Source organism: Polyodon spathula, chromosome 2 (genome assembly GCF_017654505.1).
Source record: "Polyodon spathula isolate WHYD16114869_AA chromosome 2, ASM1765450v1, whole genome shotgun sequence".
NCBI lineage: Eukaryota > Metazoa > Chordata > Actinopteri > Acipenseriformes > Polyodontidae > Polyodon > Polyodon spathula.
Window position 1 is genome coordinate 83498402 of NC_054535.1, and position 15845 is coordinate 83514246.

At 36.7% G+C, this 15845-nt stretch overlaps 1 protein-coding gene across 1 annotated transcript in view; it reads right to left on the reverse strand.

Moving 5' to 3' along the window:
* LOC121327030 (multiple epidermal growth factor-like domains protein 10) overlaps positions 1 to 15845 on the reverse strand; it is a 77282-nt gene that overhangs the window by 42089 nt on the left and 19348 nt on the right. The window contains exon 5 of the mRNA XM_041270804.1: positions 12449 to 12541. Within this exon, the coding sequence (XP_041126738.1) occupies positions 12449 to 12541 (93 nt within the window). The remainder of the gene's footprint in view (positions 1 to 12448; positions 12542 to 15845) is intronic.

Consider the following 15845-nt stretch of genomic DNA (forward strand, 5'->3'; position numbering starts at 1 on the left):
CATTAGAATTTGTTCTTTCAATAACTGAGTTACATGCTGGGAGTAAAACAGCTCTTCCTATTCTTCTTCTTCTTCTTTTTCTTTCTTTTTCTTCTTCTTCGGTTATTATTATTATTATTATTATTATTATTATTATTATTATTATTATTATTATTATTAGCAGTAGTAGTAGTAGTAGTAGTAGTAGCCTTCTTCAGTTTTCTTTGTACTGTTGTTTCTAGTGATTACCATCATTTAGAACAGCGATGCAGGGCCCTGTGTTTAGTTTAATCTATGTCGTGTCATGTTTTACAGAAGAGGCACTGCTAGTGTTGACTGGTCACTGATGATGGCCAAAAAAAAACGTAGAAACAGTATCTGTTAATTTTCTAAAATGAACATCCTTAGAGCTATCTGTCTCTCTCTGTGTAGTGGGGCTGAGCTCCATCAGCCTGCTGCTGTGGAAGCTACTCACTCTCCTTGTATTGCTGTTTCCTGTTAGCAACATTGCTTGAAGGGACAGGGCCTTCCCCAGAGGCTCTGGTCAGACTGTAAGGCTGGAGATTTATTTATTTATTTATCAGGGACACATAAAATTATAACATCAGTGTCACCTGCATGACACAAGCTGCATTGCATTTTCAATGTAGCCTGTAGGCTAATTTGCATTGACAGTCGCTGGGCAGACACTGATGATAACTGTAATAAATCTTCATGTTACAACTACTCTAACTATAGCAATAATCTCCTATTCAATATTTGAAATATATATATATATATATATATATATATATATATATATATATATATATATATATATATATATATATATATATACAACATAAAAATCATAAATGATCTATTAAAAGTACATACCAATCAACAGCTTACATTTCTGCCTAATAAAGAGTTAAATTCCCTTGAGCTATGTGCTTTGTGCTTTGGCCCACCTCTTTACAGACCTGGTAGGTGGTGTCTTTTTAAGGATTGCTACAATGCTATTCTGAATTCAACATTTATTAATTTATGAAAAGAGACGGCAGTGAGTATGAACCCAAAAAGGCACGCTCTAGTCTGAGTAGTATTGACAGATATCTTAAACAACAACATATATTATCATATTCTTTAAATTTGTGTAATATAAAACCAATAACATGTGAGCTGCAGTGCATTTCAAGAAAATATTTAATCTCAGGGTTCTGCACTATTTCACCATTAGAAAAATTCACCCCTGAAATAAATTAAACGACGTCTCGGATTTCAGTAATTCTGTGTCAGAGAAGGGTGGATAATATGTGTCTTTTTGTGTTTTTCTTTAGCGTTTACACACCGCTAAAAATACTCTATTTGAAGTGACACACTTGGGGTGAGTGAGTATAAAGACAACGATTTTCTGGAGGTTTTATTTTTCTTTTCTGCTTTGCTAACTTCCAGTTCATTTAATTGCTCTTCATCCAAATCGGCATGTCTATTTACTACTTTGGGACTTTTTTGCAGGTTATTGGTCACTTAGTTTCATAGTTATAGCTGTACATCTGTAACAGTAAAAGCAAGATCCCATCCGATACTTTAACTTCTGTGAGGCAGCGCAGTGATTTTGAATATGCAGCAAGGCTCCAACTGTCTGTATCCATCCAATATACTGACAGCTAGAAACTTGCTCGACCAATCACACTGCTTGTTTCACATTCCATTGCCAGCCCTGGACTTTATATATGCTACCCTGTTATAACATGACCTGTTATAGTGCGGAATCGGTTAGAACATGGTAAGGTCGTGTCTCAGTTTCTCCCATAATGCAATCTGATTCACAAATGTTGGGTTTTATTGTTGTTTACATTACCTTATTTAAACCCATTTAAGTTGAAACTGGGACATACAGTACTTATAAAGCTCCTGTGCTAGCTCTGTATTTTTTTTTTTCTAATAGTAAAAACAAACTGTCGGTTAATGTTACAAAACAAGTATGAAACAATACAACTGTGTTTAAACGTCCTTGGAATTTGTGTTATTTATTTACAGTTTACAACATTTATTATAAAAAAATATTTAAATAATAAGAGTAAACTGGTGGAATAGCAGTTTCTGTTATACTGTATATATTGTAACGACCCGGGACTTATACTGTTACATGACTGGTCTACGGACCATGTGTGTGTGTGTGTGTGTGTGTGTGTGTGTGTGTGTGTGTGTGTGTGTGTGTGTGCATGTGTGTGTGTGTGTGTGTGTGTGTGTGTGTGTGTGTGTGTGTGTGTGTGTGTGTGTGTGTGTGTGTGTGTGTGTGTGCATGTGTGTGTGTGTGTGTGTGTGTGTGTGTGTGTGTGTGTGTGTGTGTGTGTGTGTGTGTGTGTGTGTGTGTGTGTGTGTGTGTGTGTGTGTGTAAGCAGGGAAGCAGCAAGCTTGCCTCAGCTGTGATTGACCGACATCCGGGTAGGCGGGAACATGAAAGCCCACATCAACGCGGACAGGGCTGACAGCTGAGTCAGAGAAGCTGCTGTGTGAAAGTGCCGGACTGCTTGTTGTTTTTGGTGTGGCCCAAGTCTGACAGGCGCCGGGAATAATCATGTATCTGCAAATTGTGTGCGTCTCCTTCCTTGATTTTCCATGGTACGCTACAATAATAATTTGGCCATTGTAAATCATTTTAGGAACAAAAATGCTAATATTCGTTATTAGGCGAAACACAAATAACACTGTCTCCAATTATGGACCCCGACAACCGCGTTATAACGGGGTAGACTGGTGTCACTGCCCAACACTGTAAATGTTTAACTCAACTGTCTTTGCTGAAAATTAAGACTGCAACTTTTTTAAAGTGTTCTTGGGTTATTTTGCTCTATTGACCAATAACACCACCGTTGTATAGGAAAATAAAAGTTTAACTTGTATGGTACAGTAATCCACTGCATATCCGCCCGTCACATATCCACCCTAACCGTTTATCCGCCATGATCAACCTCTTCAGCAATGTTAGTTTATTATTGAACAGAAAAGATTAGTTCAGAGATTGTAGATCCTATCAAAGTTTTCATACACTGTGTTGTATGTGATCCGTGCGCTGCCATTTCTGGCAGTGTCACGTGAGCTCTTCAGTGTGTTGATATGTAAATAAATCCTGTTCACCTGTGGGGCGTATCAACTTCAACCTCCATCTCGATCTCTCCTGCCTGTCACTCAGCAGCAAATGCAAGCACCCACGTGACAGATGGTTACTCTGTCACAAGCATTAATACCCTGTATCTTTCTAAACAAGGGATTTAAGGGAGCAAATGAGACAAGTGAGGCATGGCCTCACCAATAATTCCTAAAAGATAAATAAACATTTTGAATATTCTTTTAATTTGACTGAAAAAAACATTTAAGCACAGTTAAGCATATTAAATACACTAAAGGTCACAGAAGCACTAGTAACATTATTTAAAGTCTCAACTTGCTTTCACCAGCAGCGAAAGCGTAACGCCAGAAAGCTGGAATATGTAGTGCTGCCGCACTGCTGCGTGAGGCACAAACCTGAGTGTCTCACAAAGCTGCTTGTTACCATGGCAACTCACTACACTGGGGAGTCCCTTTCTGAAGGCGCTGCTATGGTAACTAAAGCTTGGTGAGGCACCTACTGGATTTGGTGCAGTTAGAATTTGTGCAATTTTTTTTTTAAATGTCTTTAGTTGAATGTGATATTATATGCAACCTGAGGAAAATAAGTAGAGATACGTTCAAGTGTTAAGGATGCAGACTAACATGAGCACTGGAGACTTTGAAGAAAGATGGCAAATGAAAGTGTTATAACGAACAAAACAAAAGCTCATAAAATGGCAGGCGGTGCTGTGAAAAAACTACTGTTGGCCATGTTTCCTTTTTTCAACTAAAGAAGTTGCCTCTCTTTTAATGGTACAACTGTCAATTTCTTTCCACGACATGATAAGCTGCCTTGTTTTTTTTTTTTAATGAATGATTTTGTGATATTGTATTTGTCTTTATAGCGAATTTCCACACTGATGCCACTTAATGACTTTAAAACTAAATAATACGTGGTTTTAAGTTTCTGATTTGTGAAATGATTATAAAAACTTGTATCCACAGTTCTGTAAGTTGTGCTAATGTTGCTTTTTTTTAATTGATGGGGGTATATTTTACACAATGACTATAGTTATTTGAATTCATTAAAATGCTCTCAGCAGAGGCATATATGAAATCAGCTGAACAGAGTACATTTACTTTTAGTGTGTTAGCCATTGAGGGGGGGGGGGGGGGGGGGGGGGGGGGTGGTGGTAATAACTATTTAGTGATTTATGACTCACCTGTCAAAAAAGTCACAAGCTGCCACTGCTTATACACAATTCCCATTACAAACAAGTTAAAAACTAATCACAGGCACGCAAGAAAATTAACAGTTATTTCACAAACTATAAAAAAAACACATTCCCTGGTAATTTAATCTGCCAGCTGTTCAGAGAGGGCTAGCTTGGCAGATCCAAACCAGCGGAGGGAATGTTGTTTTCCATACATTTAATATCACCCTTCCAAAGCAGCACTCTACAGAAACCAAGCAGGTGGGAACCAGACACATGTCAGTAATCATAATCTATAGAGGAGGGATGGCGTGTGGTTTCAAGCAAAACAGCACACTAACACCCTGGTAGATCTCCACTCATTGTGCTTGCCCAGTATCTGCAGTGTCTGGTGATATGCATAGCAGTGATTATATAATTAAGAAACAGATTGGTTATACTGGTAGACTCCTTGTCTCTCCATCTTCTGAAAATGCATCTGAAAATAACAACACCTGTGATTGTGTAAGAAAATAGCTGTTTTCACCTCAGTTAAAGCTAATTTTTGGTTACAGTAATTAAGACGTGAAATGTATATAGGAAGCAAACATTTCTGTGTGGCTGCTCTTAAACTAATAGTGTAAGCAGTCTACTGTTTTATTGATGTTAATGGATTTGATGGAAAGCATTTAACAGCATAGCTAAAATCTGATTTGTCTCAATAAAAAAGCATGGTAATAATGTTTCAGGGTGATTCACAGGAAATCTTGTGTTTTTTTTGCTTTGTTTTTTTTTTTTTTTTTTTTGCTGACAGCATTTTCTTCATTATTCGTAATACTTTGAGCACAGTGTCCCTTCAGTACAGCAAATATACAGCACATCTCATTCACAAATGTACATAGATTTAAACCCTTTGCATCTTTGTCCAGAGTTTATTCTCTATTATATTTCTTAAGTATTATTCACACTGCATAACACTGACTGTATCTGATACAGCACAAGAGCAAAAAAGTAAAAATAAATAAAATGCTGTACATTTATCCAGAAACTTCCAGAACAGAAGGTCGCAGCTTCCCACTGTGGGTTCGTACTCTACTCTCCAATGACCCTGCATAGCTGAACTGTGGGAGGAGTCCTTCGTTCTCATGGCCTGTTTTTCTTTTGAGTCCAGGGGACCCCACTCACCCTAGCCCAAATCCCATCCAGAATCTGCACTACCATGGGTTGACATGGCTACTTGAAAATGAGTAATCATGCAAAGATAAAGTCCACAGCAGTCTAAATGCAAGAACAACACTAAATGCAGAACATTAATGTAAATGATTAACGTAAATGATTAAGCCATATTTTATCTTTAACCTATATAAAGTTTACCAAGCTTTTTCCATACCTACTGCATAAAAAGCATCTAGTATAATTGACCATGCTTTACAATGCTTCCCTGCTTGTAAACATACATGCCTATAAAGTTCCATGTTGTTACTATACAGTACAGTAAATCTACTGAGCTTTTACTGTGACTATAAGGTTATATTAAGCCACTGGATAATCATGATAGTCCTGATGTACAGGATCTTACCGTAATTTTAAAAAATGAGATATTATTGTTTTTCATCAGAACCTATCAAATACACTTAGCCAAGCACTGTATATCACATAATAAATACAGGAATAACTTTTGAGTTTAAGATGTAACCTTAACGTACTTAATAAACTATAAAAGTCAAATAAACATATTTCATATTTTATCCATTTGGATTGTAAGAAGGTTTTAAATGATTTGGTTTTCAATTTCATCTTAGAAACTGTAAAGATCATCGAATGCCAATGCTTCATGTGGAGCAAGAAGTACTAGCAGCAGCTGGCAATGGTAATAATTTTAAAATATGCACCTGAACTTATAGCCTTTCCTTTGACTGAAATCCAAACTGTGTCTAATGTTACTACTCTAAGTACTTCCAATCAACAGGTCATTAAGAACTTAATAACATCTTAATAATCTTGTACTTTAGGACACCTGATGGTGTATGCAGAACCAATACATAATGTACACCTCAGCTGGCAATTTGGAATGCTTCAAAACACAGTCCTTAAAGAAGAGCCCAGCCTGTGGAAATTCGATTTCCTTTTGAGGATCTAGTTCTCTTTTTAAAGCCCAGTTTGCATTCTAAATCACGACAAAGTCTGTCGCTTACGGCGGTTTGCTTTATTTCTTTTCTTTTTGGGCTGGGCATAGAATAAAAGATGTTTTTTTTTTCTTTTTACTCAAAACAATAAGCTTTCTTTTGGTTAAGATTTCCTAGCCCATGAGCTGACAACAACAATGAATCTGGGTTTTCTGTGCTTTTGAAGGAATCAAAGTCATATTGCATTTCACATTCTACATTATTCCACTAGACCTCTTTCTAAGATTAGCTTTTAGCTAGCATAATACTGCCCAGTATGGACACGGTTTTACATTTAGCTAAAAGAAAACACAGCTGTTCAAATGGACTGGGTACTAGACTTTTGGTCTCTTTTGCAATTAAAAAAAAAACATTGCCATTTTTAAAAAAGTTCAAAAGATACTCTTTGTTAATGGACATGGCAATGTAGAAAAGATTCACAGTATGCTGACCTCAAAGGGGCTTTGTGTACAAAAATACTATAAAAACAATTATATAAACAGTCCTATCCCTGTTTGTTTTCACCAGTGCAATCTAAACCAGTGTGAAGGAATTTGTGGAGAAGGTTCAGTGTTGGCAAATTGCAGTCTGTGCCAGTCCATGTCCAGGTAAAACTAGAATAAACCATTGTAATGAAACTAATAGCCAAATCATTTGTCAATTCAGTTTAAAGGCCTGTACATACAGTTGTTTAGCAGAGACTGTCAAATGATTGAGAATAATTGGTTTCCTCCAAAAAATGCATGCAAAACTAATAGAACGGGAAAAATTAGAAATCCACAAAATACGATTTGACTTTTTAAAAACCCTTGACGAGAAGGGACTTTTATGGTGACAACATTTTAGAAGAACTCTTTGTATAGGTTGTAACTAGAACTCCTAGGGCTTGATTCTGATGAATGCAGTGGTTAAAGCCAATCGTGTCTGCCCCGCAGGAAGTGTGGTTCTGATTAAATTAAAAACCTAGTGCAAGCGCGTTTCTCAATGTTTTTTTTTTTTTTTTTTTTACTTTATTTGCTATATTAAATTTAAATAGACAGATAGGACAATGAGGAAGCAGAATATTTTACATTGACAAACAACATTCAGAGGGCGAGTGCGCTACAAGAACGGAGACTGTTTTACAACAAGCAGGCCAAAGGTAAAATACACGAATACTGTATTTTCAAGCATATTTATTTGGAACAGTGATTAAACATAGTTTGAAAGATAACCTTTGACTTCCTTTATCAGAGATTTAAGCCCTCATATTGACCAATCAGATTAAAGGAAATCTCCAATCCATTTTCTAATTCGTTATAATGTTTCAAACTAGTTAGGCTTACACATTGTCAGGCAACCAAACCGATATCTTGTTTCAGGTCTGCCGATAGTAGAGACTTATTTCAATCACGAGACAAAGTAAATACATTATGTTTACACAGCAGTTAACTCATTTACAGTTTCACATGATACATGCATACAGACACAGCACTAGCAACAACCAGGGAAAGGAAGGATAGACACACACACACACAGATACAGAAGTGGCAATCCTGTTAAAAATCAAGAATAAGGAAAATTGCAAATCATGGCAACGACAGATTTTCTTCTATGGTGCAAATATAGATTTGCTGAGTGCTCCGGACTTCTTCAGACATAAAATGATGACCATTTAGTTTGTATTAATGTAGACAATCGTTTTGTTATTTTCTTAGTATATTTATTTCAGTTCTACACTAAAATATTGAGCTACCATAGTTAATATTAGATTCAATGTCAGATCTTTCAACACTTGTTTAAAATAGCATATTAATTACAGTGCGGTTACCACTGAATTAAAGCGATTTCTAAGGCTCTTCGAGGGTCCGGGTCTATCCATCTTTCATTAGACTGTCCAATGCCCCACAAATAGGGCAGGAATGGTAGACGTAAGGTGATTTTTTAATTGGATAATTTATTACACATACTATTCTCTTTAAATTCATTGGTTTTCATTAATTTTCAGCAATCTGATTGGGCAAATTAGTATGCGTAACAATTAGAATTACAACATCTACTAAAGTCAAATGAGAACGAATACTTAATAACGCATTTTTGACCTGGATGGCCTTCCATACTATAATGGCGCAAGACATATCTTCAGAATACCATTTCAGCGCAGTGTTTTTTTGGGGTTTTTTTTACATCTTCATTTATGTGCTACAGGATCGGGAAGAAGCGCCATTCGAGCCTGCACATTTGCAGTGTGATCAGAATACAGCCCCCAGTGTTTCAAAAAAGTACCTCACACTGGTTAAAAGCACTTGATTTGAAAACCTAATTTTTAAGGGAAATTATAATTTAGTGTTATTTACTGTGCAGTATGGCCAATAACAGACCAACTGTTGATAAATTAATTGAAATAAATAATGGTAAGGGGAGAGTGACAGATTCTTTGGTACTGATTCAATAGTTGGCAACTCTTCCTTGGCCCAGAAAAAAAACAAAATAATTGCACAGAGAGTAGAGAAATTAGAATAGCAACCTGCAAACTGACAAGCTATAACTGAAATGTATGGTATACGTTTTATGTAGGTACCTATACATTTTTTCCTTATTAGGTGGGGTGAAACTGCTGCCTCTTTTTTCTTGGTGCACAGTAATTCACAGGCTTCCCTTTCATAAAGACCACCTGTTCATAACTACACTGGTTTTTAGAACCAAAAATTCACATTTGAATGTAAAATATTATGGTTATATAGAACACCTGCCTTTGAGTATCTTTTGTGTCTAAGATAATGTGTCAGCAGAATAAATATGACCTGATATTGACATACAGTAAACTAGCCAACCCAAGATTCTGCCATATTCCTTGAAGTAAACATTGGTTCTCCACATATCACATGTACAATAGCTCTGTAGAAACAGGATTTTAGGATTGTTTTTTTTTTTACTTTACTTTTTTTTTTTTACTTACTTTACCTTCAGTTTCCACTTCTCATCTGAAGAAGTGATCTTTGTGGTCTTGAAGGTTTACGTACCTAGTGCTGATCCTAAAAAAAAATCTTTGTTTTAATCTTTAAAATCCTGTTTCTAAAGAAACTAAATTATAGAAAAATATGCTTTTTTTTATTGCTGTGGATGTTTTCAACAAAAAATTCAAGTTTTTTTTCTTGGCGTTTTTTCCGTTTCTTTGCTGCGGGGGGAGGGGTTTAAACACAGTCATAACTGTCCCATCCCAGGATTTTAGCACATGACTTTAATAACTGTCTTCTAGATATCTTTGTCACAGGGCTGCACATAATTTACACTGGTTTCCATTGTATACAGCTTCACAGACAATCAGACAGAGTGATAGTGACAGGTTCTGACAGAGGTTTCAGTTCAGTAGCTTTAGGGGCTGTTCTACAGCATGTTAGTGGATAGCTCTTATTGATCTGTGTACTGTGTTTGGTCAATATATCTTCATTGCAATAATCAAACCTGGTCCTTGCACAGCTAAAACATAAAACACTTTTGTGAAAGCAAGGTACAGCTTAGACTAGCATAGTAAAGAAATAGGTACAGTAAAGCATATTAAAACACATCGTAAATGGTAAATACAATGGTACATCCATATGAAACTCATGTGAAATCTGCATGTGTACCATTCAAAACTTTTATAAGGAAAGAAAAAGGAAGAACAAAAAAAAAAAAAGATTTTGCATAACAAGTTGCAGTAAATGAATGAAATGATTTCAAAATGTATTTTCTTACAGCACAGGGTTATTATAAAGCTCTCCATTTTTTACACCATACTTTTAAAATGCTTGGGTTTTCCAAATGATACATAGTCTTTGGTGAATTGACTGGAGATTTTTTGTTCTTTTAAAAAGCATATAAACTACATTAATATGTGCTGAAATGCAATATGCGACTGTGTGGGGGAGGGTGTTAATATTTGATACACAATTCCTGATCCAAGACCTCTTTCAAGTAATATACAAATGTGATGTAGTCGTACCAAGGACAATAAAGGCAATTAGGGCAATTTTCTCTACCTAACATTGTTTTAATTCAACATAAGCTATCCTTCAATTCCCATAGCTAAAGAGGCCTAGTAAGTTGTGATGGTGTGATTGTTTTCTTTGAGTGTATAGTTCCTAATCTTGAAGTGGAATGGGATCTTTAACCACCAAGAAGCAGACCTCAATTACCGCAGCTTTGAAGAGGTGGCTCCTCCAGCAGCCCAGGAACCCAAACACCAGGCTCCAGTGTTGGCAGATGGGGCACAGCAGGTCAAAGGCAGACTAGGCCCAGATCTGTTTTTTTGGAACATCTTGAACACTGCTTTTTATTCTATGAGACAGCACATCTGAAAACTCTGAAATAAACACCCTGTGTTATGTTCAATGCTGCACAATCTGGTTGAGAACTGGGGGAGCGAGGCACTGTCTAAAAAAGGGCAAGCATAATCTTGTGATTACAACAGAACAAATAACAAGTTGTTTTGTGTTGCTTGATTGTCTTTAAAGGTTATGGAAACCAGCTTTGCCAGCTGAAAAGATTTCCAGATTGATTCTAAGAATTCTAAGATATATATTCAATAAGCCAGCAGCTTAGCTTTCACCAGTACAAGAGACCACGGAATGGGATTTTATTTAAGGCTGGTCTGCTTAACATCTATTTCAGGAACTCTCTCTTGCAAGTATATGTCATTAAGAATATAAATCACTTAGGATAAATCAACCAATTGAGTCAAAATTCCAGCTGATATCTTATGCATCGATGTGATCCTTTGGCATAGCTCTAAAGAACACTTTTTGTGTGTTTGATAAAAGTTCATGAATACAATACTTTTTTTGTTGTTATTTATAATAAATAAAACCTTTGTTTATGCTCTCTTATTATAAAATATCTTATTCTGAACAGCCAAGAGATGACATATCATATAATAGTAAGAAACACACTTCACACAAAGTATTAACTTAATAGTATTAAACAGAGTTCTCAATTTTGGCGGAAGGGCCCAAAAAAACTCCACAGTAGGTCAGTACTGGTGATATCTGTATTTTGATATCTCCATTTCATCGCTCAGGCATACTGCATGATGGACACGATTACTTTTAATTGCGGGTGAAACATGAACAGAGCACAATGTGAGCAAACACCTGCGCACAATAACTTTGAACAATGGTAACAATGTCTTAAATACAAGCAGGTGGATTAATCTTGCCAACTCATGCCCTCACTCTGAACCTAGGACCACCTTGTTGTTCAAAGGGAATGGTATCACAATACTCTCTATTTTGGTCTCTAAGGTCTTGAAGACTGCTGTAATTGTAATCAAGGATCTTGCACTGGCGAGTGCCGAAATGCTGTATGCAGTAATCTTTAGGTAAAATGTTGGTTTTGTCATGCAAACACAAGTAAAATCAGTGGGAAAAGCCCATCCTTTTTACTCTGACAAAACAAAGAGGCGTGTAATTTAGTTATTTTATTTCCTTTAGTGAAACAGCCAGAACAATAGGATCAACTGGCTGCAAAATGAAATGAAAGTACCCTCTTCCCTAATTTATGCCAGTCAGGTTACTGGACAAGTTCCAAAAGTCAGTGTCTGAAATACATGTGAACAGAAATCCTCATTCCTTCCAAATTCCAGCCAGGAGAACAATACCAGAGTGTAACCATTCTTTCCAGGTCAAATTTGCTACTCAGTCCTACTAAGACAACACAGGCTTTTAGTTAATCCTTAGAGACCTTACAGTTTCAGACATAACAAAGACCCTTTTATTAGGTTTTGCAACATGAGATTTGAAAACAGGGGTTTGTACAAAAACTGTTGTTTAGACCTGATTTAAACAACTGGGTTCAGAGAATCACTTTCCTTAAACCAAGCTCTGCAATTTTCTAGCAAAATCATTCTAATTTGGAACAGCGTGGTTTGGCTATTTATCTTTTATTATTATTATTATTATTATTAAAATGATGAGGATGAATGCACATAGATCCACAGTTTACAATGGTGTTCAGCGTCTGCCCCCGCTGCACAGATGGAAAAGCAGGCAAGACTGACACGAGCAGGTGAGGACTTACCACTGGAGCAGTTGGGTCCACCCCAGCCAGGCTCACACTGACAGGTGTTGGGGGCACTACAACGGCCATGGACACATTTTTCAGTGCAGTGAGCTGCAACAGGAAAGAGAGTGTGAAGGAGAGAGAACAAGGGAAAGTGAGGTCAAATTACATTTCTTCACACTCACACAAACACATCTCTTGTCACACGATAATGTCTCAGGAACACTACTTGACATTGGGGACCCTATTTATTAACACTCAACAGCAAAGCTAACACCTTTGAAGTTGTATGAATTTGGTATTTTTAATTATTGCTCTAATATTGGATAATTTTACATCACCTTAGTGTAATTTATGTTTTGTTTTTTTCATGGCCAGATTTCAAAGTGTGTGCAAAGTTTGAAATCAGTTTTTGTGTTTTATTTACAGAATAAGCCTTTAAAATAGTTTAAATATGACTTTGTTATAACTTCAAAATTAGTCTCACCTTGTATTTTAAGATACAATTAATTTACCAAGATTCCCTTATCTAAATTCTACACGTGTTTCAAGTGGAGCCCAGGGACAGGGGTTAAATTAAGTTTTGGACAATGGCTCAAACCAAATTATACAAATTCCTCACTGCTTAGTTTAAAAGAAACAATGGGACCAAGTCAGTTTTATTTTGAGTTCAATGATATCTAAAGCACTTCTAATTACATTTTGTATTCGTGACATCCTACTAATTTGTTTGTATCTTGATGTATATAACACAAAGCACAGGCATACCATTATTAAAATCTATTACAACACTTGAGTCATGCATTAGAAAAAATAACAGAGAAAACCACATTGTTTTTTGTTTTTTTTTAAATGAACTCACAATTGATATGGTCCTTTCTTTCAGTTAACTGGTTTGGTGAAAAAAAAAAAAAAAAACAGTTCAAAGAATAGTGCTTTCATCTATTTTATGAAAAAAGTTACCGGGTAAAGCTGCCACTCACAATGTAATACATCACAATCACTGGTCGTGATTTATTACTCAATACATTAGGCTAGTGAAATATATGGCATGTGTTATTATAACGTATCATTGTGGGATAACAAAACAAAAAGAATTCCGGGAGGTAACAATTTAATGCCTTTTCAGTTTGAGAGGTCAACCAGTTCAGTTCAGAGGTTACACAGATGATAATAATACTTCTATTTAAGGTTTAACTACAGGGTGCATTGAATAATTGTGCATGGATACACCAGATGGATGTTTTTATACTAGTCAGGAATAAGATTGTTACATGCTTCCTCAGTGCTTCCTCTAGCAAAAGATTTTATGTGCTAAGTGCTTTGCTTTTTCCTTTAAGGCCCTACATTTTCTTAACTAGCTGATGAGCCTTCACAATGCTTGAGTTTTTAAACTGTACATTTTCTTGTTATCACAGGAAAAAAGCACGTGGAATCCCAATAACAAGTGAACGGCAGAAAGAGTCTACTTATCAAATAATCTTAGCATTGCCAAAAATAGTAAGATGTGCTTAAATCAGGACCAGTTGAGATGGTCATGTTTAGGTTTGTTGGTCCCTGCTTTTCACATTAGTACAGTTATAAGTTATAACAATCTGTGTACCAGTGTTGGTATTGTCATAAAAGAGACCCGTCAGACCCGTCAGCTTTACTAAAGCTTCAGGGATTGATTTAGTAAGCTTTTCCTCCAGTGCAATGTTTGTAGCGTTAGTTGTTTGTGTTACAACCTGAAATCTCGATGCATTTAAATGGGATTTGTTTCCCTTTGATTTACACAACCTACTCAACACTTTGAAGAGGCAAGAGAATTTGTATTGTGAAACAACAGTTAATGAAAAATAAAAAAAACCTGAAATGTCTTGGTTAGATAAGTATTCAACTCCCTGAGTCAATACTTGGTAGAACCACCTTTGGCAGCAATTACAGCTATGAGTCTTTTGGGGTAAGTCTCTACCAGGTTTGTACACCTGGATCACGCAATATCCGTCCATTCTTCTTGGCAAAATTGTTCAAGATCTGTCAAGTTGGATGGGGATCGTTGGTGGACAGCAATCTTCAAGTCTTGCCACAGATTTTCAATTTGATTCAAGTCTGGGCTTTGAATGGGCCACTCTAGGACATTCACTTTCTTGTTTTTAAGCCACTCCAGTGTTGCTTTGTCTGTGTTCTAGGGGTCATTGTCCTGCTGAAAGATGAATCTCCATCCCAGTATATCTTACGTCTTTTGCAGACTGACACAGATTTTCCTCAAGGATTTGCCTGTATTTAGCTCCATCCATTTTGCCCTCTACCCTGACAAGCTTCCCAGTCCCTGCCGATGAAAAGCATCCCCATAGCACGATGCTGCCACCACCATGCTTCACAGCAGGATTTGTGTTACCTGGGTGATGTTCTGTGTTGGGTTTGCACAAGACATAACGCTTTGCATTTAGGCCAAATAGTTCAATTTTTGTTTCATCGGACCACAGAATCTTATGCCACATCTTTTCAGAGTCTCTCACATACATTTTAGCAAATTCCAAGCAGGATTTTATATGGTTTTTTTTTCAGAAATGGCTTCCTTCTTGCCACTCTTCCATAAAGGCCAGATTTGTGGAGTACCTCAGCTATTGTTGACACATGGACAGTTTCTCCCATCTCAGCCATGGGACGCTGTAGCTCTTTCAGAGTTGTCATCGGGCTCTTGGTGACTTCTCTGACTAATGCCCTTCTTACCCGGCTGCTCAGTTTGGGAGGAAGGCCTGCTCTAAGCAGATTCTAGGTGGTGCCGTACACCTTCCACTTCTTAATGATTGACTTGACTGTGCCCCAAGGGATATTCAATGTATTTGAACTCTTTTTATACCACTCCCCTGATCTGTTCTTTCCACAACTTTATCCCAGAGTTGTTTTGAAAGCTCCTTGGTCATCATGGTAGTATCTTTGCTTTGAATGCACTACCCAACTGTGGGACCTTACAGATACAGGTGTATTTAATCTAAAATCATGTGAACCACTTTTACTGCACACAGATGGACTCCATTTAACTTATTGTGTGGATTCTGAAGGCAATTTGTGGCACCTGAGGTTATTTAGGAGTGTCATAGCAAAGGGGGTGAATACTTATCTAATGAAGACTTGTGAGGTTTTTATTTTTAATTGATTTGTTTCCCCTCCCCCATTTGGCAATGTGGTGAAGGGTTTAAGGACTGAAACTAGTTCTAATCTTTGTTCTGTCTTCTTGCACACTGGGCATCTAGTAATTGTTTTTAATGTGATTTGATTTTGCCAGGTAATACCATTTGCCAGGTAACAAAGATTGGCATTTGGCCACATTATAATTCTATCTGTCTAACTAGATTATACCACGTCTATCACCCTCCAATTCCCTTCTTTTTTGTTTAACTGGGTGTTGACAGTGAGGCACTAGCACTGC